This window comes from Geotrypetes seraphini, chromosome 2 (genome assembly GCF_902459505.1).
Source record: "Geotrypetes seraphini chromosome 2, aGeoSer1.1, whole genome shotgun sequence".
NCBI lineage: Eukaryota > Metazoa > Chordata > Amphibia > Gymnophiona > Dermophiidae > Geotrypetes > Geotrypetes seraphini.
In genome coordinates this window covers 21667407-21692087 of record NC_047085.1, presented here as the reverse complement: position 1 = coordinate 21692087, position 24681 = coordinate 21667407, and the positions used below count along the sequence as shown (strand labels likewise).

The 24681-nt window shown below is 50.0% G+C and overlaps 1 protein-coding gene across 2 annotated transcripts in view; it reads left to right on the top strand.

Annotated features, from left to right (window-relative positions):
- The first annotated feature begins 986 nt into the window (after positions 1-986).
- The window catches only part of DENND3 (DENN domain containing 3), a 178484-nt gene continuing 154789 nt past the window's right edge, over positions 987-24681 (top strand). For both annotated transcript variants that reach the window (XM_033934187.1, XM_033934188.1), the window contains exon 1: positions 987-1378. In XM_033934187.1, the coding sequence (XP_033790078.1) occupies positions 1295-1378 (84 nt within the window). In that variant the 5' untranslated portion in view covers positions 987-1294. The remainder of the gene's footprint in view (positions 1379-24681) is intronic.

Genomic DNA, 24681 nt, shown 5'->3' with positions numbered 1-24681 from the left:
GACGGGTCAAAATAAATGTAGTAAATTCACAGCAGTCAAAGGGCCACTTAAACTCTAATCTTTTACTTATTTTTAAAAATCTGGGATCCTTATATACAAAAATTATCCTCGAAAGCAAGAAGTTTGATTCTTAATACTTTATATTAGATATAAAAATTAATTTTAATTTTAATTTTTTTTTATATTAATTATTTGATGTTTTATGTCACCTTTCATTCTAGGGTAGGGAGGGAAATTTGAATGATTTTGATATATATATATATGAAGTAATAAGAGGGGATATAGGGAAAAATAGTTTAGATATATTAAAATATATGTTGAAGGAATGATAAAATGTTTATGCAAATGAAAAATGTGATGTAGGAGGATGTTCTTTGCAGTTGAATTCATGATAAAACATTGTTTAATTGAGTTCAAAAATGTTTTAAATTAATTGTGCTCAAACAAACTCCTATAATTCTAAACAAAATATATGACTAAGTCCTGTTTAAAAAATTTATTTTGAAGGAATGATAAACATTTATTAGAAGTTAATGTGGTCAATTTAAATATAATGACTATTTTACTGTGTTATATTATTATGTATCTATTGCATTTCTTCAATAAAATGTTATAAAGTAAAAAAAAAAAAAAAAAACCCTCTAATCTTCTATTTGTGCATCGCTCATATATAAAGGCACCTGGGCTTGGCTTCGACTCGTATCCTCTGACGCAAACCTTCACCTCTGAAATGTTCCCGGCTCGCACGTTCCTTTCCCAAAGTACTGTACACACGAACCACAGGAGGGGGAGATAGAGACGAAAAGCCTCGAGCACAGAGGCGGTTGCTGGAGGAGGAGGAGCAGCGCGCGCTTCAGAACGTAGAGAGAGAGAGAAAACCAACCGCCCCACGAGCGCTTCCAGGCAGGGCGGCCCTGCGCAAAAGGAAACGAGTCTCGAGCGAGAAGAGGGAGGGGGGGGAGGGCCGTCTCGCGCGCGCACACGTGGACCGAAGCCGAGACCTTCGCAGCCAGAGAAGGTAGAAGAGTGGCGCTGACGTCAGCATCAGATCAACTTTCAGCCGGGATTTCTCAACGGGCTCTGACGGTTGCCGTGTGTGAGGAACCTGCCCAGGGTCAACCTGTCAGTAGCTCCTGCCTTAACCCCACCCCCTAAAAAAAAAAAAAAAAAAAAAATGTCTCTCCCATCTTCCGTGTTGTGTTGATTCGGGGCGGCTGTGCACCTTTTAGCCACCCTCCTCTCTCGCCCGTTGAGAGCGCCGGGCGCTGGCCGTCTCCATTCCGCGAGCAGAGCCATGGAGGAGATCCTGCCCTCGGGCTTGCTGGAGATCTGTGTGTTGGTCGGAGCGCCTAGCAACAAGATCAAAGCCATGTCTGAGGTAACTTGTTTGAGTTAGTCCTGAGAACGGTGACGTCACTGTGTGAGGGGAATCACCTCGCGGGGCTGATATCGCACCTCGGGGGGTTTTACGCGCTGGAAGATCGAATTCGCTGCTGCAGTGCTTTTTAGGGTGCTGTGCTGCCGCTTTTCTACTTAAGGGCTCAGTTACTAAAACCTGCGATATTGCATTTACACCGGACTCGCTCATTTCCAGCACCTCGGAGACGGATGCAGAAAGCTTTGTGTTGATGGCTGCGCGTGCGGGGGGGAAAACAATTTAGTAGCGATGCTGTATGCAAACCGGGGTTTCCCAAGTCATTCCTGGACTGCTCTTTTGCCAGCCAGGCTTTCAGGATATCCACAACGAGTATGCATGAAATTTATTTTAATAAGCCAATCTCTCTCATGCATATTCATTGTGGATATTCTGAAAGCCTGATTGGTGTGGGGGCACTCTAGGACTCACTTGGGAAAGATTACTACTGTAAACTAATGAGGTGCAAATTATACATGTTTTAATGACATTTGATATACTGCCCTATCTTGGAGAATGCAATGTACATTTTTTTTCTATCAGATACTCTTAAGTAGGAACCCCCCCTAGACCCGCCCCCCAGGCCCACCCAGTTCTGCTCACTCCCAACCCATTACACCCACATCACAGCCTCACCCCCTAGCCCCACCCCTTCAGCCTGCTCATCTTGGTCGGGAGGGCATCCATGCAGTTTGTTTGTCAAAACTCAGACAAAGTGCCGGGTTTTGAAAAGCCGCCCGGACATGCCCTCTAAAAAGAGGAAATGTCTGGGTAAATCCAGACGTCTGATAACCCTACTCTTTAAGTATTTTTCCTTATCTGTCTTAGAGGGCTCACAATCTTACCATAGTATCTAGGGCAATGGAGGATTAGGTGACTTGCCCAAGGTCACAAGGAGCAGTGCTGGGATCCAACTTAAAACCTCAGGTTCCAATGGCAGCAGCTCTATCCATTAGGCCACTCCTCTAGCAATGTGTAGAACTTGTGTGTTTATAGTGAAAAACTTGCCTCACAGATGGGCACAATGGTTCTGCAGTAATAGCCCCTTTTGTGCGCTTGTCAGAACAAAAGCAGATGTGCCAGCATACATCTGTGCATGAAACTGTGAGAACGGTCTACTGGGTTTGATGGACCATTGATCTGACCCAGTAAGGCTATTCTTTTGTTCTTATAGCAACCGTGGCTGATTTGGGGAAAAAAGCACAATTTATCAGCTAATGAAAAGGCATGATCATTGGCTACCAGGCCAAGGGTGGAAGCATTTCAGAAATGGCAGAGTTTATGAACTGTTCATGGGCTGCTATGGTTACAGCAGCCCATGGATAAGTGGATGAATGGAACTTTTTTGATGACCCGGCATGGTAACTGTGGGTGAATGTTGACTGTGCAGGCTGGTGTGGTCTGATAAGCACGTTACTGTGGAGCAACTCACCATCCAAATTAACCAGAAGGCTTCCAGATGTGTGTCCAAACCAGCTGTGCAGCGAACCCTGCTGTGAATAGGGCTCCAGAGCAGACAGCTGGTGACTATACCCATTCTCATGAGGGTTCATCACAAAAAATGGCTGCAATTTGCACAGGAATACCAGCATTCCAACATTGGACTTGCACCGACTGGCAGAGGGTTGCCTTCTCCGATGAGTCACGTTTTGAGATCTATCGAATGGATGGATGTTTGTGTGTCAGGCGTGAAACTGCTGAAAACACCCAGCAACCATTGTTGGATGTATGCAAACTGGTGGTGGCAGCATTATGGTCTGGGGAACTTGATACCTCTTGGAAGGCATTCTCAACCGATATGGGTTTCTCTCCATCCTTGCCAATCAAGTACAGTAAAACCTTGGTTTGCGAGCATAATTAGTTATAGAAGCACGCTTGTAATCCAAAGCACTCGTATATCAAAGCGAATTTCCCCATAGGAAATAATGGAAACTCAGACAATTCGTTCCACAACCCAAAAACTTTAATACAAAATACTATTCGTACTTGTATTGCAAGATCTCGCTCATTTAGAACAGTCACTACACTCCCGCAGCATCAGAGAGAGAAGAACCATCAGCCTAGTTGTGATGATGTGATGCGTGTATGCTGTATGTATTCGTATTGCAAGACTTTGCTTGTTTAGAGCAGTCACTACACTCTCGCAGCGTCGGAGAGAGAAGAACCATCGGCTCAGTTGTGATGATGTGATGCGCGTATACTGTATGGACTCATTTTTCAAGACCTCACTCATTTAGAACAGTCATTACACTCTTGCAGCGTCAGAGAGAGAAGAACCATCGGTTCAGTTGTGATGTGTGTATATTGTATGTATTTGTATTGCAAGACTTTGCTTGTATATCAAGTTAAAATTTAATAAAATGTTTTGCTTGTCTTGCAATCCAAGGTTTTACTGTACATCCATACATGTTACCGGTCTTCCCTATGGCTGATGGGATCTTTGAACAGGGCAATGCGACATGTCATACCACCAGAATTGTTCATGAGTGGTTTCCAGAGTGTGACCAAGACTTCCAGCTACTTCACTGGCCTTAAGATTCCCCAGACCTTAACCCAATCAAGCACATTTGGGGCTACCTCGATTGACATGTTCAATAACTGGATCCACTACCATGCACCCCTCAGCAACTGTTGGACACACTGCAGTCTACATAGCTCCAGATACCTCTAGCAACCATTCAGCAGCTTATTGAGTTATTCCCACAGTGTCCGGCGGCTCTCTGTGCTGCCAGAAGCGGTTATTCTGGATATTTACAGGTGGTCATAATAATGTGACTTAGCTTTGTATTTTTTGGGAGCTGATGCTCAAAACCTAACCCCAGTGTTAAAGGTGATTATTGCCAGACTTGCGTGCACTTTAATGTATGCACAAAATTTTCAGAGGGCTCTAGTGCAGGTATTAACTTGTGTGCCGGATGGCTGCAAATTGTATTTAAATATATTGAAAGGGATATTAATGAGGTTACTCAGTATACCTTCCTAGTGCTCAGACAACAGTACAGGAAAAAAATGCTGGCCTTAATGCTGAACACATACCGCCAGCTTGGATGGCATTGAAAGTTTTGAGGAAACAATTTATTCTGAATTTCTGACATTAAACTGTTGCTTTTGGAAGCAGAAGGAAGCCTGTGCAGTCTCAGAGTGCTGCTAGTGAAAAACAAATGTGTGTGAGTCTGAGCAAAAGTGGGTTTTTTTTTTTTTTTTTTTTTGGGGGGGGGGGTTTCTATGCTTAAATATACCCTACCATACCTTTTAAAAATGCAAGTGCAAACAATTTTTGAAAAGGTGCAGAGGAATGGCACCGATGTATGCTTGCACTTCTGTTTTTGCTTGGGTAGGAGCTACATTTACCTACAAACCTTTGTGTGCATGAACCAACACGTTCCTCCCCCTTGCTTTTGGTTTAATAATGTGCATAAAATTTTTACGGTAACTTGTTTTGAGCTTTGGTTAGCTAAGTTTCTCTGCAATTGTTGTTCTAAGGGTTTGCGTTGTTGACTTTAGCACCAGAGCTTTGAACATCGGCCTGTTTCTGAGGCTATTATTTGTACTCGGAATAACATTCTGATTTATTCGCAGATATGTGTTGCCACTTTTGTATTTTTGTTTTGACATGTGCGTAGGCATTCTGCCAAGCAGCGCATGCCAAATGTCAAACCATCAATAGGAATAGAATGGGCAGCTTGGCATTTAGTATGCTTTGCTTGGCAGTGGAGTTTTGTCTGTTTCCTATTCTTTTAAAATTCTAGAGGTTAGAGGACATTTAATTCCAAAGACTGGCATAAGAACATAAGAATTGCCACTGCTGGGTCAGACCAGTGGTCCATCATGCCCAGCAGTCCGCTCCTGCGGTGGCCCTTAGGTCAAAGACCTGTGCCCTAACTGAGCCTAGCCTTACCTGCGTGCGCTCTGGTTCAGCAGGAACTTGTCTAACTTTGTCTTGAATCCCTGAAGGGTGTTTTCCCCTATAACAGCCTCTGAAAAAGCGTTCTAGATTTCTACCACTCTTTGGTTGAAGAAGAACTTCCTATCCCCTTTTAACTTTAGAGAGTGCCCTCTCGTTCATTCTCTCTACCTTGCAGAGGGTGAACAACCTGTCTTTATCTACTAAGTCTATTCCCTTCATTATCTTGAATGTTTCGATCATGTCCCCTCTCAGTCTCCTCTTTTCAAGGGAGAAGAGGCCCAGTTTCTCTAATCTCTCACTGTACGGCAACTCCTCCAGCCCCTTAACCATTTTAGTCACTCTTCTCTGGATCCTTTCGAGTAGTACTGTGTCCTTCTTCATGTAGGGCGACCAGTGCTAGATGCAGTATTCCACAGTAGAACACACAGTAACACAGTAGATGATGGCAGATAAAGACCCGAATGGTCCAACCAGTCTGCCCAACCTGATTCAATTTAAATTTTTTAATTTTTTTCTTCTTAGCTATTTCTGGGCAAGAATCCAAAGCTTTACCCGGTACTGTGCTTGGGTTCCAACTGCCGAAATCTCCATTAAAACCTACTCCAGCCCATCTACACCCTCCCAGCCATTGAAGCCCTTCCCAGCCCATCCTTCATCAAATGGCCATATACAGACACAGACCGTGCAAGTCTGCCCAATACTGGCCTTAGTTCAATTTTTATATTATTTTCTGATTCTAGATCCTCTGTGTTCATCCCACGCTTCTTTGAACTCAGTTACAGTTTTACTCTCCACCACCTCTCTCGGGAGCACATTCCAGGCATCCACCACCCTCTCCGTAAAGTAGAATTTCCTAACATTGCCGCTGAATCTACCACCCCTCAACCTCAAATTATGTCCCTGGTTTTACCATTTTCCTTTCTCTGGAAAAGATTTTGTTCTACGTTGATACCCTTCAAGTATTTGAACGTCTGAATCATATCTCCCCTGTCTCTCCTTTCCTCTAGGGCAGGGGTAGGGAACTCCATTCCTCGAGAGCCGTATTCCAGTTGGGTTTTCAGGATTTCCCCAATGAATATGCATTGAAAACAGTGCATGCAAATAGATCTCATGCATATTCATTGGGGAAATCCTGAAAACCCGACTGGAGGACCGGAGTTCCCTACCCCTGCTCTAGGGTATACATATTCAGGGCTTCCATTCTCTCCTCATACGTCTTCTGGCGCAAACCTCCTATCATTTTTGTCGCCTTCCTCTGGACCGCCTCAAGTCTTCTTACGTCCTTCGCCAGATACGGTCTCCGAAACTGAACACAATACTCCCAAGTGGGGCCTTACCAATGACCTGTACAGGGGCATCAACACCTTCTTCCTTCTACTGGCTATGCCTCTCTTTATACAGCCCAGCATCCTTCTGGCAGCAGCCACTGCCTTGTCACACTGGTTTTTCACCTTTAGATCTTCGGACACTATCACCCCAAGGTCCCTCTCCCCGTCCGTGCATATCAGCTTCTCTCCTCCCAGCATATACGGTTCCTGCTGATTATTAATCCCCAAATGCATTACTCTGTATTTCTTTGCATTGAATTTTAGTTGCCAGGCATTAGACCATTCCTCTAACTTTTGCAGATCCTTTTTCATATTTTCCACTCCCTCTTCGGTGTCTACTCTGTTACAAATCTTGATATCATCTGCAAAAAGGCACACTTTTCCTTCTAACCCTTCAGCAATGTCACTCACAAACATATTGAACAGGATTGGCCCCAGCACCAAACCCTGAGGGACTCCACTACTCACCTTTCCTTCCTCTGAGCGACATCCATTAACCACCACCCTCTGGCGTCTGTCCAACAGCCAGTTTCTGACCCAGTTCACCACTTTGGGTCCTAACTTCAGCCCTTCAAGTTTGTTCAACAGCCTCCTATGAGGAACTGTATCAAATGCTTTGCTGAAATCTAAGTAAATTACATCTAGCATATGTCCTCGATCCAGCTCTCTGATCACCCAATCAAAAAATTCAATCAGGTTCGTTTGGCACGATTTATCTTTTGTAAAGCCATGTTGCCTCGGATCCTGTAACCCATTAGATTCAAGGAAGTACACTATCCTTTCTTTCAGCAACACTTCCATTATTTTTCCAACAACTGAAGTGAGGCTCACCGGCCTGTAGTTTCCTGCTTCATCCCTATGACCACTTTTATGAATAGGGACCACATCCGCTTTCCTCCAATCCCCAGGAATCACTCCCGTCTCTAGAGATTTGTTGACAAGTCTTTAATAGGACTCGCCAGAACCTCTCTGAGCTCCCTTAGTATCCTGGGATGGATCCCGTCTGGTCCCATCGCTTTGTCCGCCTTCAGTTTTTCTTTTTTTTTTAATTGAAAAGCTTTTATTGAAAAACACTCCAAACAGTACATAACAATTGCACATGAAATGCAAGAACAAAAATACATGGAGCCGAGTACCACACTCTAAAATAGCACACATAATTAAAATCAACAACATAGACATGTGCAAGTCCGACAAACTAATAAAAACAATCTAGAATGCCCACCAAAACACAGCAAATACCCCCCTCCCACCCCCCAGGGACAAAACACAATACCTACAGCTCTCAATATGGTTGAGAGATAGTCAATTCCAAACAGATACCAAATATTGGAAAGGAATATGGTTATGGGATCCCCCCAAGCATCGCCCATCCAGTCCAACTCCAAGGCCAACTCAAAGCCCCTGACCACCCCTACCACAAACCCCCACAGAAGCCCGAAAATTGCGCCACACATGAGCATAGCCATGTAGTTTACCATGCCGCAAGGCCGTTAAGTGATAAAGGTTCTGCCAATTAAGCAAACGTTGCTCCACCAGGGCCCACGTGGGAGGGAGAGCCTGATTCCACAAAGAGGCAATGGCCAATCGAGCAGCAGTGAATGCCAACTTACAAAACAAAGAGTCACCCCCAGCCAGATCCAATTGATGCCAAAACAACAAGGCGTGTCGCCAATCGGCCGGTATCTGGACATCTAGGATCCGGGACACCCGAACAAAGACCTCAGTCCAGAATCCACACACCTGCCCACACTGCCACCACATATGAAGGTAGGTAGCCACTTCCCCACAGCCCCTCCAACATAGAACACTCGCACCTCCCCGCCAACGAGCCACAACCTGAGGGGTATAGTACCACCGAAAGAGGACCTTGTAACCATTCTCGATCAGCAAAGCAGCAATACCCGCCGAGGAGATCTCCGACCATATGTCACCCCAAGTGTCCCAGGAAATAGCCGAACCACAATCATCTTCCCAGGCCCTCATGTAGGGAAGGGGAGCCCCCCGACAATTAAGGCACCTATATACCGCAGAGAGAGCTCCCTTCCGAAGCACTGGACCCAATAGCAGCTCAAAGGGCATCTTACCACCCCTCAAGTCTCCCAGAAGACCCGAGGTCCTAATATAATGGAAAACCTGTAGGTAGGGGAACAAATCCCTTATTCCAAACCCAAACTTACCCCTGAGTTCTGTAAAGGGTCTAACACCGCCCTGGACCGGGTCCCACAACTGTCCCACACAAACTAAACCCCGTGACTCCCAGTCTGCAAACACTCCCCCATCCCTTCCCGGTGGAAAGTCAGGGTTGTGTCTCAACGGAGTATACCAGGAATGTCGCCTACTCCCCAATAAACAAGCTCGGGTCTGATTCCATACCCTCAAGGAAGTCACTACTGAGGATACCCCCCCTACCAGTCGCGCCCTACCAGGCACCCACGGCCTATGTAACAAAGGCACCCCATCACTTAAATTTTGCTCAATTTCCACCCACGGTTTCGGCGTCTGCGTCTGCCATTCTAAAAGGGCGCGCAGCTGAGCAGCCTGATAATATTTCACCACATCTGGGACCCCCAACCCCCCATCCCCTCTCCCCATACATAAGACCTTCCTACTCACCCTTGGCCGCCGACCAGCCCAAATAAAATTAAAGATATGCCTTTGAACCCCCTCTAACGTTTTTCTTCCCACCCAAAGAGGCAATACTTGGAATAAGAACAACAAACGAGGCAGAATCATCATCTTCACGATGGCCACCCGGCCCAACTAAGAGAAATACAGATCTTTCCAATTAAGCAAATCTTGGCGAATACGACGAAAGAGCGGAGGAAAGTTAAAGTCATATAAATCCACTCCCGGCGGTCCAAAATAAACTCCGAGATATCGCAAAGAACGCTGAACCCACCAAACGGATACCGGTCTCGGAGATAGGATACCCGGTCAGCAGGCAAATTAATGTTGAGGAGCTCCGATTTGCCAACATTGACCCGAAATCCCGACACTTCACCATAAATATCCAACTCCCGCAATATAGCCGGCAAGGAGGTCGCAGGTTCTTCCACCGTGAACAAAATATCATCCGCAAACAAGGCCAACTTAAAATCCCCTCCCGGCACCGTAACCCCCTTAATATCCTGATTCATCCGCACTCGCTGCGCCAGGGGTTCCACCGTCAAAGCGAAAAGGAGCGGGGAAAGCGGACACCCCTGACGTGTTCCCCTTGCCAGAGAGAAAGTCTCCGAATAACCACCATTCACCTTGATGCAACTCAAAGGTCCACTATATAGGACCCGAATCCAGTCCCGCATTCGTGGACCCAAACCCACAGACTCCAGGACCTGAAATAAAAAAGGCCAAGCTACCCTATCAAATGCCTTCTCAGCATTGATAGACAAAAACACCGTTTGTCACCCCCCCCTGGCCCAATCATACAAGTTATAGACCCTACGAGTATTATCACCCACCTGTCTGCCTACCACAAAGCCCGACTGACCTAGATGGATCAGCCGAGGGATCCAACTCATCAATCGGTCCGCCAAAATTTGCGTGAAGATCTTAGTATCAACCCCCAGCAAGGATATCGGCCTGTAGGAAGCACATTGGAGGGGATCCTTCCCCTCCTTAGCCAACACCGTCACTCCCGCCAAGCGCATGAAGTAGGGGAGGGTACTATTCCCTTGTAAAGAGTTAAGAAAACGCAACAAAGAAGGCAGTAGCAGATCTTGAAAACGTTTGTAGTACCGAACGGTAAAACCGTCCAACCCAGGCAATTTACCAAGCTTCATAGAGCGCAGCGCGCTACGAGCCTCAATCAATGTAAGAGGGCGGTCCAACCGCGCCACATCAGCCTGTGCAATCCGGGGCAACTCTGCTGAAGTTAAATAAGCATCCTGGTCCCGCGAGGGCCCTGGATCTTCCGGAGTATAGAGTTGGGAATAATATTCCACAAAACGGGCACAGATAGCATCCTCAGTCTATAACACTTCCCCAGAAGCCGCCCGGAGTGAAAAGATCTGGTTGCGCGTCTGACGCACCTTAAGACGATGTGCAACCAGTCGACTAGCTTTATTAGAAAACTCAAAATATCTCTGTTGGAGGAGCTGTAAGTTATGGTGCAATCTGTCCAAGTCTAAAGCCTGGAGATCCCAACGGGCCTGAAACAAGCGCTCCCGCAGTTTCACATCCCAAGGAGAACGCTTATGCAAACTCTCCAACCTACCAATCACAGTCAACAGGCCCGCTGCATCCTCCCGCCGCTTACGCTGTCGGGCCGACGACAGGGCTATTAATCTGCCCCTAAGGGTAGCCTTTAACCCGTCCCAAACCGCTTCCAACGAAGCTCCACACTCCACATTTACATCTAGATATTCTTGTATCCACCCTTCGATCTGTGTTCCCACCTCTGGGTCATCTAAAAGACTATCATTAAAACGCCAAAATTTCCGTCCCGAGACTCCACCCACCCCCTGGAATCGCAACCACACTGGGGCATGGTCCGACCACGTGAGGGACTCAATCCCCGCGGACTCCACCCTCCGGAGTAGTCCCTGCTCCACAAAAACATAATCAATTCTAGAATATGAGGAGTGTATTCCCGAAAAGTAAGTATAGTCCTTAACCGAAGGATGTAGCCACCTCCAGCAGTCCACCACATTCAGATTGGCCAATGCCTCCCGCAACAGTTTACGATCCCTTCTCCCATAATGATCCGCCCTCCCTGAGTTATCCAAATGAGGGGTCACTGTAAGATTGAAATCCCCACCAAAAACCAGGGCTCCACCCTTAAACTTGAGGATCCGAGGGACCAACTCACGAAAGAAGGTCCCCTGACCCTCATTAGGGGCATATACATTTACCAGGGAGTACAAGACCCCCTCAATCAGAGCCTCCAACATAATGTATCTGCCCTGAGGATTCCGCACCACCCTACGTACCTCACAACGGATCCCCTTACGAATAAGAATTCCCACCCCACCCCTCTTAGAAGTGCCCACCCGGGAAGCCCAGAAGGCCTGCGGGAACCTGTGATCCCCAACCAAGGATTCATGGGACTGCAGTAAATGTGTTTCCTGGACAAAGCAGACATCAGCCCTCAAACGGAGCAATTCCCTATAGAAGGCCCTTCTCTTGTTGGGGGAATTGAGACCCCTAATATTATAAGAGACCAATTTAAACGCCCCCATATTCCAAATAAAATAATGACAATGCAAACCCAACCCCAACAGATATGTCCCCACTTCCCCCCCTCTCCCCCCCATCCCTCCCCACCCCCCCTCCCCCACAGTGAGAGTCCTCAGATCTCCCACCAACATACAAAGAAGTGAACCATCTCCATGGCCCCTTACACACATCCCACACTCAAACATCAACTATCAAAAACGGTGTGTACAAGGATCCCCCACACCCAACCCACCAATCCCTCAACCTCCCATGTCCTAATGTACACTCTCCCCTCCCCCACACTGCACTACCCCCCATATAACACAAACCCAAAACCTTCAACTTCCCCCTCCCTCCCTCATCCCAAACCAGGTAGTGTATAACCCCCACAAAACACTCTCCCAAGGGGCAAGACTCAACAGTCCATTCCCTCGGGGGGAGTCCAAAGACCCCCCGCCGAGACATGAAACTGGCAGTAGAAACAGGAAAAGAACAAGTACAGTCAGTCAGCTCTCAGGGGGGAGCACTTGAGGAAGAAGCGGAGGCCCGAAGAGGGGGTCCACCCCCTCGGCCACCCCTCCCACTCCGGGATCCATTTTCCACTCGTTGCCAGCGGGCGGAGGCAGGACGCCCACCCTGGCCAGGCACCACACCTCCCGCCGGAACAGCCTCCTCAGGGATCTCAATACCCGCTTGTTGCAACAGCCCACGAGCCTCTCGAACTGTGGTAACTCTGGTGTGGACTCCGTTGATGGTAATAACAACTCCAAAAGGGTAAGTCCAACGATAGCGCAAATTGCTGCGCTGCAAAGCCTTGGTCATTTCCCTGAACGCCCGCCGTTTCTGGAGCGTGCCAGCAGCTAGGTCCTGATAAAACTCCAGCCGGTGACCCTCCCAGGTGACCGTGCCCATTTCCCGGGCTCTGCGGAAGATCCGCTCTTTAAGGACAAAGCTCTGAAGACACAACACTATATCTTTTGGTTGATCCAGTGTCCGGGGTCCCAGCGCGCGATGAGCCCGCTCCAGTCCCGGCTCCAATGTGTCATCTTGCAGGAGCCACCTGATCAGCTTGATTGTAGTAGCACGAACATCCTTAAACTCAGGCAGGTCTGGTAGGCCCCGCACCCTCAAATTATTACGCCGGGTGCGGTTCTCCAGGTCCTCGACCTTATCCAGAAGAAGTTGGTAATCCGCAGACACCGTCTCCAGTGATCTCTGCATTCCGGTTACACTGTCCTCACAGCTATCCATGCGCATCTCCACCACCTCGACCCTCGTGCCCACCTCCACCAGGTCAGTGCGCAACTCCTGCACCGCCTCCCGAACCTGCACCGCCACCGCAGAGATTTCAGATTTTACCTCTGCAATCCATCGCTGCATATCCGCTTTAGTAAGCGGGTCCATCGGTGTACTCTCTGGTACCGGGTCCACAACCATGTCAGCCACAGCCGCCAGGGTCCCGCTCAATTTCGCCGCCTCCCCGCTGCACATCTCAGGGCCCATGCTGCCACGTGCAGCCCGGCTCAGCGCTTGTTCCATCGTGCGCTGGCCGGGTTTGTCGCCGGGCAACTTTTTTCGCGTTGCCATAGTGGTCACTGTGACTTCGCACACCTCACCAGCCCCTGGGGACAAAAAATTTGCGCCGTTTACACACCGAAATGATAGTTATTTCGCCGGCCCGAACGGAGCTCTCAGTTCAAGCTCCAATCCGTGGCGATGACGTCACTTCCTCTCCTCCGCCTTCAGTTTTTCAAGTTGCTCATAAACACTCTCCTCCGTGAACGGCGCAGAATCTACTCCATTTTCTCGTGCAACTTTGCCAGACAATCTCAGTCCTTCTCCAGGATTTTCTTCTGTTAACACAGAACAGAAGTATTTGTTTAGCACATTTGCTTTTTCCTCATCACTCTCCACATATCGGTTCCCAGCATCTTTTAGTTTAGCAATTCCATTTTTCATCTTCCTCCTTTCACTAATATATCAGAAAAAATTTTTGTCTCCCTTTTTTACATTTTTAGCCATTTGTTCTTCTGCCTGTGCTTTCGCCAGACATATCTCTCTCTTGGCTTCTTTCAGTTTCTTGCACTCCTCTTTTTGGTTTTTTTTATATTTCACGAACGCCAACTCTTTCGCCTTTATTTTCTCCGCCACTAGTTTGGAGAACCATATCGGCTTCCTTTTTCTCTTGTTTTTATTGACTTTTTTCACATAAAGGTCCGTAGCCATTTTTATCCCAGGACAAGCAGGCATGATATTCTCACATGTGGGTGACGTCATCTACGGAGCCCCAGCGCGGACAGCTTTTCAAGCAAACTTGATTAAAGTTTCAAGTTTGCTACACTGCACCACGCATGTGCATGCCTTCTTGCCCACTAGAGGGCGCATCCCCACCTCGTGGTCCTCAGTTCAGTTTTTTCCGCGGAGCCAGAAGCCCTGTGGAAATTGAGCTCCTGTTTTTCTGCCTTCTGACACCGCGTCTGGGTTGTTTTGCTCGGTCGCTGTGCTTTATTTGTTGTTTTCCTTCTTAGTCACGTCGTTTATCGTCGAAAAAAAAAAAAAAAAAAGTTTTATTTCTTCCGTTCGGCTCCGGGGGCTCCCGGGAGCCGCGGCCGCGGGACGTCGTTCGTTCCCGGCCCCTTTTCTTTTTCATGTCCCGTCCCTTGACGGGCTTTAAGAAATGCACCCGGTGTGATCGGTTGCTGTCAATTACCGATCCGCACCGGTGGTGCTTGATTTGCTTGAGTCCGGAGCACCCTACTGACTCCTGTGAGAGGTGCTCCACTTTTCAGTCCAGAGCGCTCCGCCGACGCCGTGCCCGGATGGCGGAGCTCTTCTCTGCAGACCCCGCGGCGGGGAAGGCCTAGACGTCGGCCTCGGCTTCGGCCCCGGCCTCGACCTCGGCCTCGGGATCCTCGCCGCGTCCCTCGACTTCATCGAAGCCTGCTGCTCCGACAAAGCCTTCCTCGGGTAAGTCCCCGCTTCCCTCCTCAGCTCCGGGTTCGGCGAAGAAGCCATCCTCGGGCTCTTCGACAGCGGGTGGGTCGGCCTCGGCTCAGCCCAAGGTTGGCAAATCTAGTGCCCCGAGGGAATACTCGAGACCGAGGTCGCCCTCTAGGGAGCACCCCCCGGCCTCGGACCTACCGACCATGATGGGGATCCCGGCCTTTCAAGACTTGCTCCGAGCGTTGATTACCTCGGAGCTGTCCAGAGCCATCGAGCAGCTGCAGCAGGCTTCGGCCTCGACTGCGCCGGTCTTGACGGCCCAGGCCTCGGCGACCTCGGCCTCGGTGCCCTCGACTTCGGGTGCCGGTCCGGCCCCGACTTCGGCCCCGACCTTGCCCTCGACTTTGACCTCAGAGGCCCAGCCTGAGAGAACCGTTAGGCCTAGGGACAAGGTGCGTCGGGTCAGGAGGATATCCTCGTCCTCTTCTTCGAGGTCTTCCCGGGGCTCCTCGCCCTCGGGCTGGCCTCGGGCGAGGCGTCGTCCGAGGAAACCCAAACGTTTTCGGGGTTCTTCTCGGAGGCGTGGCCGCTCTTCGCCGCTCGAGGGCGAGACCTTGCATGTCTCAGAGCTCCGCCTCGACAACCCAAGCCTGATTCGTTCCCCCGCGAGAGGGGTTCGAGAGACTCTTCCCCGAGACGGAGGGGGCGCGCCTCGGTACCTCGGACCCCCGGGGTTTCTCCCAAGGGCTCTTCGGGGCACAGGCGTTCCCCGACCCCTTCGAGGTCGCTTGATGTGGCCTCCTGGGGATCGGGGTCTGGCAGGGAACCGCGGTATTCCCGAGAGGCTTCCCCCTTCTGTTCGGCGGGGAGATCTCGGACCCCCTCACCGGCCGCCAGAACATCCTCCTTCTCCAGGTTCGTGCAGGATATGGCACAAGCCTTGGGACTTGACTTAATGGCGGGTTCTCAATATACTAAAGAGTTCCTAGAGGAGCAGGATCTTCCTACTCCCCCGAGGGAAACTCCTCGCCTTCCCCTGAATAAGGTTCTACATCAAACCTTCCTTAAGAACTTGGACTCCCCTCTTACAATCACTGCGGTGCCGTCGAAGATGGAGTCCAAATACCGGACCATTCCATCTAAAGGGTTCGATAAGCCTCAACTCTCCCACCAGTCGTTGATTGTGGAGTCGGCGCTTAAAAAGACTCAACCCTCCAGAGTCTCGGCGGCGGTCCCGCCCGGAAGGGAGGGGAGGACCCTGGACAAGTTTGGTCGTCGCCTCTATTCTAATTCCCTCATGGCCATCAGGGTCCTCAACTACGTATTTACGTTTTCATCCTATTTGCGTAGCATGGTGAAGGACCTACCTCAGTATCGGGAGGTTATGCCTCCTTCCCATCGAGAGGGGTTTGCCACATTCATGTCCAATTTGTCTCAATTGCGGCTGTACCTGTTCCACGCTGTGTACGACGCGTTTGAGCTTGCTTCGAGGGTCTCGGCCTTTGCGGTGGCTATGCGCCGGCTGGCCTGGCTCCGTACCCTCGATATTACATTACATTACATTAGGGATTTCTATTCCGCCATTACCTTGCGGTTCAAGGCGGATTACAAAAGGTTAATTTAAAAAAGACAGAATTACAATGATTAGCTAGAGAGGTAAGTTGTAGATCTTAAGAGCATTTAGAGGTCGTGTTGTTATTGCTGTTTCAGGAATTTCTTGAAAAGTGTGGTTTTTATTTCTTTTCTGAATGTCCTATAGTCTGGGGTGGTCATCAGAAGGTTGGAGATCTGGTTGTCCAGTCTTGCGGCTTGAGTGGCTAGGAGGCCGTCGTGTAGTTTTGTTCTTTTTACTTCTTTGATTGGGGGGGGTATGAATGGTGAGTGCGTTTTTCTGTGTCTGGTACTGGGTGCTTGGATGAGGCGATTGTTCAGGTATGATGGGCTGTCTCCGTGTAGGGTTTTAAATAATATGCAGTAAAATTTGGATCCTAACCTACAAGAACGCCTGGCCAATTTACCATGCGTGGGTTCTGAATTGTTTGATGAATCATTGGAGGCGGCGACCAAACGTTTGTCGGAACAGGAGCGCTCCTTAGCCTCCTTGGTCCGTGCTAAACCTCGTGCCCCGCCGCAAAAATCTTTCCGGCCGCCCCCGAGGAGATACCCGCAGAAGTTTACCCCTGCATTTTCTAGACCTCTGGCACGGCGCCCTCCCCAGCAGGGTAGAGGGGGGACAGCCGAAACCTCCGGCGCAGGGAGCGTCCAAGCCGGCCCCGTCCTTTTGACGGGCTGTGCGGATGGGGGCAGGCCCCCTCCGCAATATCACCAGACCCCCTCCCAATCGGGGGCCGTCTCAGGTCCTTTTCTGTGGCTTGGACCGAGATTACATCCGACGCATGGGTGCTCCGGATCATCTCCGAGGGCTACTCGCTGAATTTCTCAGCCACGCCACCGGACCATCCACCCGGAACGTGTCCATCCAACCGCAGCCAACTTCCCCTTCTCCTTCTAGAGGCCAGGGCCTTGTTGAGCCTATGGGCGGTGGAACCAGTGCCCCCAGAACAACGGGGAACGGGGTTTTACTCCCGTTACTTTTTGGTCCCAAAGAAGACAGGGGACTTACGCCCCATTTTGGACCTCCGAAAGCTCAACAAATTCCTGGTCCGGGAGAAGTTCCGGATGTTGTCACTTCCGGTTTTATACCCTCTGTTGGAGGAGGGGGACTGGATGTGCTCCCTAGACTTGAAGGAAGCTTACACTCATGTTCCGGTGCATCCCGCTTTCCGCAAGTATTTACGGTTCAGGGTGGAAGATTGGCACCTTCAATATCGGGTCCTCCCATTTGGTCTGGCTTCGTCCCCTCGAGTCTTCACGAAGTGTATGGTGGTGGTTGCGGCAGCTCTGAGATCCCAGGGGCTTCAGGTCTTTCCCTACCTGGACGATTGGCTCATCAAGGCCTTCACCAGAGAGGGGGTTATCTCAGCGACCCGACAGACTATCATCTTCCTTCAACGTCTGGGGTTCGAGGTGAACTTCCCCAAGTCTCAGTTGAACCCGACTCAATCCATTCAGTTCATCGGAGCCGTGCTGGACACGGTTCGCCTCCGTTCCTTCCTTCCTCCTCCTCGGTTGCAGGCACTGCTTCGATTGAGTCGCCAGGTTTCGCTGATGCCCGCAGTTTCGGCTCATCGCATGTTGGTGCTCCTGGGCCACATGGCGTCGACGGTCCATGTCACTCCGTTCGCCCGATTGCACATGAGGCTTCCTCAGTGGACCTTGGCCTCCCAATGGCGTCAGGAGTGCGATCCACTCTCTTGCCAGATAAGGGTAACTCCCTCTTTGAGACGCTCGCTCCGTTGGTGGACAAACTCTTCCAATCTTTCAGGGGGTTTGCTCTTTCTCGTTCCGCCGCATCGCAAGGTCCTGACCACGGACTCCTCGGAGTACGCGTGGGGGGGCTCATCTCGACGGTCTGTGGACCCAGGGTCTATGGTCGGAGGAGGACCGTCTTTGTCACATCAATGTGTTGGAGCTTCGTGCCATTTTTCTGGCAGCTCGAGCGTTCGGCCACCTGCTCCACGACCAGGTAGTCCTCGTACGCACGGACAACCAGGTGGCGATGTATTATGTAAACGAACAAGGGGGTACGGGTTCTTGGGCCCTGTGCCAGGAAGCCCTGCGCCTTTGGGAATGGGCGGTCTCCCAGAACATCTTCCTACGTGCGGTTTACATCCAAGGAGAAAAGAATTGTCTCGCAGACAAACTCAGTCGTCTTCTCCAGCCGCACGAGTGGTCGCTAAACTCCCGAGTCCTACGCGAGGTCTTCGACTGCTGGGGGACCCCTCAGGTGGATCTCTTTGCTTCCCCGGAGATTCGCAAACTGCCCCTCTATTGTTCCCGGATGTACGCCCAGGACCGTCTCGAGGCAGATGCCTTCCTTCTCGACTGGGGAGAGAGATTCCTTTATGCGTTTCCTCCTTTTCCTCTGATAATGAGGACGTTGGTTCATCTCAAGTCCTCCAGAGCCACTATGATTCTCATAGCGCCACGTTGGCCTCGTCAGCACTGGTTTTCCCTGCTCCTTCAACTCAGTGCCAGGCAGCCTCTACTTCTGCCAGTTTTTCCCTCTCTGCTGTCTCAGAGTCAGGGTTCGCTGTTACATCCCAATCTTCAGTCATTACATCTGACGGCTTGGTTCCTTTCCCCCTGACTTCGGCGGTCAGGGAGGTGTTGGAAGCCTCGCGCAAGGCCTCGACTCGGCTTTGTTATTCCCAGAAGTGGACCAGATTTTCATCCTGGTGTGCCTCGCACCATCTGGACCCGAGTTTGGTTCCGGTGTCCTCGGTTCTGGAATATTTGCTGCATTTGTCCAAGTCTGGGCTGAAGACAACTTCCATCCGGGTGCATCTTAGTGCTATTGCTGCTTTCCATCGGCATCTAGAGGGTCGTTCTCTCTCTCTTCATCCTCTGGTGGTTCGTTTCATGAAGGGTTTAGTTAATGTTAATCCTCCTCTGAAACCTCCTCCTGTAGTTTGGGATCTGAATGTGGTCTTGGCTCAGTTGATGAAACCTCCCTTTGAGCCAATGGATAAGTCTCTTCCTAAGTTTCTCACTTGGAAAGTGATCTTTTTACTTGCGCTCACGTCTGCTCGTCGAATTTAGTGAGCTTCAGGCTTTGGTTGCGGACCCGCCCTTTACTGTGTTCCATCATGACAAGGTGGTTCTTCGCACCCATCCCAAATTTCTACCTAAGGTTGTGTCTGATTTCCACCTCAATCAGTCTATTGTCCTTCCGGTGTTCTTCCCGAAGCCCCACTTCCATCCTGGTGATGCAGCACTTCACACGCTGGACTGTAAGAGGGCGTTGGCTTTTTATCTCCAACGTACCAAGTCTTATCGGAAGGTTCCTCAATTATTTTTGTCCTTTGATCCTAATAGGCTGGGACATCCTATTTCCAAGCGCACCTTGTCCAATTGGCTAGCTGCTTGTATTTCTTTTTGCTACGCTCAGGCTGGTCTCACGCTCCATGGTCCAGTCACAGGGCATAAGGTCAGGGCTATGGCAGCTTCTGTTGCTTTCCTCCGGTCTACTCCTGTGGAGGACATATGTAAAGCTGCCACTTGGTCTTCGGTTCATACGTTCACCTCCCACTACTGTCTGGACACTTTGTCCAGAAGCGACGGCCGGTTTGGCCAGTCGGTGTTACGTAACCTATTTTCCTAAATTGCCATCCTCCCACCTGCCCTTTTTTGGTTGGCTTGGAGGTCACCCACATGTGAGAATATCATGCCTGCTTGTCCTGGGATAAAGCACAGTTACTTACCGTAACAGGTGTTATCCAGGGACAGCAGGCATATATTCTCACAACCCGCCCTCCTCCCCGGGGATGGCTTCTTTGCTGGTTATGGAACTGAGGACCACGAGGTGGGGATGCGCCCTCTAGTGGGCAAGAAGGCATGCACATGCGTGGTTCAGTGTAGCAAACTTGAAACTTTAATCAAGTTTGCTTGAAAAGCTGTCCGCGCTGGGGCTCCGTAGATGACGTCACCCACATGTGAGAATATATGCCTGCTGTCCCTGGATAACACCTGTTACGGTAAGTAACTGTGCTTTATCGCTCCTTTCAGCTTAGACCACTGTCTTTCCACTTCTCTTATGTCCTCCCATCCTAACAGCTCTTTCTTCAGGTACTCTCCCATTGCATTAAAGTCTGTACATTTGAAATCTAGGACTTTAAGTATCATGCGGCCGCTCTCCACTTTAGCCGTTATATCAAACCAAACCGTTTGATGATCGCTACTTCCCAGGTGAGCACCCACTCGAACTTTAGAGATACTCTCTACATTTGTGAGGACCAGGTCCAATATCGCTTTTTCCCTTGTGGGTTCTGTCACCATTTGTCTGAGCAGAGCCTCTTGAAAGGCATCCACAATCTCCCTACTTCTTTCCGATTCCGCAGACGGAACATTCCAGTCTGCATCCTGCAGGTTGAAATCTCCCAACAACAGAACCTCCTCTATCCTTCCAAACTTTTGGATATCCACAATCAGATCCTTATCAATTTGCTGCGATTGAGTCGGAGGTCTGTAGACTACACCCATGTAGATAGAAGTTCCATCTTCTCTTTTCAGAGCGATCCATATCGCTTCTTCCTCTCCCCAGGTCCCTTGCATTTTGGTCGCTTGGATATTGATCTTTACATAGAGAGCTACTCCTCCACCTTTTTGACCTTCTCTGTCCTTCCTAAAAAGATTATATCCTGGTATGTTTGCATCCCATCCATGTGATTCACTGAATCATGTCTCTGTGATAGCGACAATATCTAGATCTGCCTCTAACATTAGGGCTTGCAGATCATGAACTTTGTTGCTTAGACTGCGAGCACTTGTGGTCATCGCTTTCCAGCTATTTTTCAGTGGTAATCTCCTTTTTCGTATAGATTTTTGTTTCGTTTCACTTTCCGTTGCAATGCTAAGAAGTGAGTTTCTGATATTGTTTACGTTGCAATCTTTACTACCATCACATCTTTTCTTTTGCCGGGGGTGGTCTCTATAATTGTCCTTCATACATACACCACCCCCACCTTCTAGTTTAAATGCCTAGAAACATGGAGGGGCATAATCAAAATAAAGTCTAAGTCCCCTTTTGGCCTAAGTCCTTAAACGTTCAAAGCAGAAGCAGGGAAAGTGTCCATAATCAAAACAAACGACCTTGTTTTGAATATGGCCTGCCTCTACTAAACGCCCAGATCATCACTATGTCTACAAGTACACCCCCACGACGTCTACACTTTTTGGCCATAATGAATCAAAAAACGCCTAAACCCCAAACGTCCAACAGAAGAGCTTTTAGGCAAAGGAGGAGCCAGTCCTTCGCCTAAAAGCTGGATTCTGTAACCGGTGTCTGTCAAAAACAACACCGGTTACAGAATCCTCCCCCCCACAACGATCCAGGCAGGAGGGTGCCCAAGCCCTCCTGCCATGTCGAACCGCGAAACCCCCCCCCCCCCGACAACATCGGGGCAAGAGGGAGCCCAAGCCCTCTTGCCCCGTTGAACTGCGACCCCCCCAACAACATTGGGGCAAGAGGGAGCTCAAGCCCTCCTGCCCCGCAGCAGCCGTGGCACCCCTGACGATATCGGGGTAAGAGGGAACTCAAGCCCTCTTGCCCCGGCGATCATGCCCCCCCTCCCCCCGCCGAGTACGAGCAGGTCAGGAGGGAGCCCAAGCCCTCCTGGCCCCGGCGACCCCCCCTCCGACACGAAGGAGCCAGGAGGGAGCCCAAGCCCTCCTGGCCCCAGCGACCCTTTACCCCCCACCCTCCCTAAAATATGGGCAGGAGGGATCCCAGGCCCTCCTACCCTCAACACAACCCTCCTCCCCCCAACGACCACCCCCCCAGAACCCCCGATCGCCCCACCGCCGACCCGTGGCCCCCTTGGCCAACCCCACAACCCCCCCACCCCCCTTCCCCGTACCTGTTAAGTTGGCCAGATGGACGGGTGCCAAGCCCGACCGTCCGGCAGGCCAGCGGGGCCAGAAAGGGGCCGGATTGGCCCAGGCGGCAGAAACCCCACCCATAGGTGGGGCCTGAGGTGCCTGGGCCAATCAGAATAGGCCCGGGAGCCTTAGGCCCCTCCTGTGGGCAGGACCTTAGGCACATGGGCCCAACCTGGCCTGGGTCAATCGGGCCCCATTCGGACCCAGCTGGCCTGCCAACTTAACAGGTACGGGGAAGGGGGTGGGGGGTCGTGGGGTCGGCCAGGGGGGTTGCAGGTCGGCGGGGGGGGGCGATCGTGGATTCGGGGGGGGGGGCGGTCGTTGGGGGGAGGGGGGTTGTGTCGAGGGCAGGAGGGCCTGGGATCCCTCCTGCCCGTATTTTAGTGGGGGGTGGGGGTAGGGGGTCACCGGGGCCAGGAGGGCTTGGGTTCCCTCCTGGCCCAATCCAGTCGGGGGGGAGGGGTCGCTGGGGCCAGGAGGGCTTGATCGCCGGGGCAAGAGGGCTTGAGCTCCCTCTTGCCCCGATATCGTTGGGGGTGCTGCGGCTGCCGCCGGGCAGGAGGGCTTGAGCTCCCTCTTGCCCCGATGTTGTCGGGGGGGGGGTTGCGGTTCGACGGGGCAAGAGGGCTTGGGCTCCCTCTTGCCCCGATATCGTCGGGGGGTGGGGATGGGGGTTGATGTATCGCGGCAGGAGAAATTGGCCATCTCCTCTGACGCGATGCGATCACTCCTGTACCCGAACTGCCACAACCCACGGCAGGAGAGATTGGGCATCTCTCCTGCTGCGGGTCGTGGCAGTTCGGGTAGAGGGGTGATCGCATTGCGGTAGGGGAGATGAGGCATCTCTCCTGCTGCGATGCTTGCGGTGGAGGGGTAGGAAGGCTGATGGGGCTGCTGAGCTGATCGCAGCAGCCACAATCAGCTCAGCGGCCCCTTTTTCGGCACTTAGACCTGGTTTGACTTCGTCTAAGTCAAAAAGGTCTAAGTGCCGACTAGGCAACCTGCCTACGGTTTTGGTTATACCTGTTGTACGCCTAGGTGTAGGTCGGCCCACCTCCCGCCCTTTCCCCTCCTCTAAATACACCTCTTTTCTCTCTGTGCGTTTAGAGGCACGAGAGAGGCCTAAGCTGTTTTTAGATACGTCTAAAAACCAGCTTTGGTTATGGGTACTTGGACGATCAGGCTTTTTGATCGTCCAAGTAGCCATTTAGGACACTTTTTAGACGTTTTTTTTATTTTTTTTATTATGAACCCCATATTGTCTAAATTTCTCTGCAAGGTTTCTTTTTCCTGCTGTAGTAATATGTAGCCCATCAGTGCAATATAGCTTCTTGTCCTTCCATGTATTTCCCCATCCTCCTATGTACCTGAAGCCTTCTTGATGACACCAGGCTTTGAACCACCTATTAATGTCCTCTGTGTTTTTTACTCTTTGCTCTCCCTTTCCATATGCAGGCAGTATTTCAGAAAAAGCTAAAGTCTTTACAAAAGGTTTCACGCCCTCACCAAGCTTCCGAAAAGCTTTCTGTGCTTCAAGTATGGAGTTGTTGGCCAGGTCATTTGTTCCCAAATGGATAACAACATCAGTGTTAAAATCCTTAGTTTCTTCCTTAATTATAGTCAGTATTTGCCTGGAACTCCTGGTAGCTGAGGATCCTGGAAGACATTTCACTATTTTGGTCTCCTCGCCTTGTGTTCCAAGGTTAATGCCTCTGATGATGGAATCCCCCAACAATAATAGTTTTCTGTTTTTGGCTTTTTTATTTGCGCTTAGGGTGCGCTTGTTCTCTTGAGTTACCTTCATTGGTTCCAGTCCCACCTCCCTTCTGTTTTCTTGAGTATCGCAGTGCATTAGTGGAGCGAAGGAATTCTGTGATATTAGTGAAGGAGGATGTTTCTGTGTTACATGTCGCAGTCTTCCTGAGCCTACTGTGACCTATTTATTCCTGGGCTGTTTTATTCTTTGAGGTAGAGGTGGTAAGTTGGTATGATTTTGTGGAGCGATAGAAGCTGCTTTAATTGTATTCAATTCCTGTTTAAGTTTGCAGAGCTCCTCCTTAATACTAGCAAGTTGAAGACAGATGGGACAAGCCTTAAGCCTCCAAATAGTGTGTCTTGGAATTAAAGCACCACAGTGATTGCATAGAATAAAGGCCATCTTGATTGGTTGTGAAGTGACTTGTTTTGAGTAGTCCTGATTATTTGGGTCTCTATATATGAAAAGTGGTCCCTGGGGTTGGTGGGACTATAAATCTTACCCTTATTCCTATGAAGGGAAAGAGGAAATAAGATTTAACAAAGGAAACAGAAGGGTTTATTTTTTTGTGTTTTTTTTATTTTTTAAGTAAGAAACAGGGAGGAGGAGAAGCTAATTTAAGCAGATATAATGTTAGAAAACAGTGAAAAGAGCAGAATATGAAATGCTGAGTAAC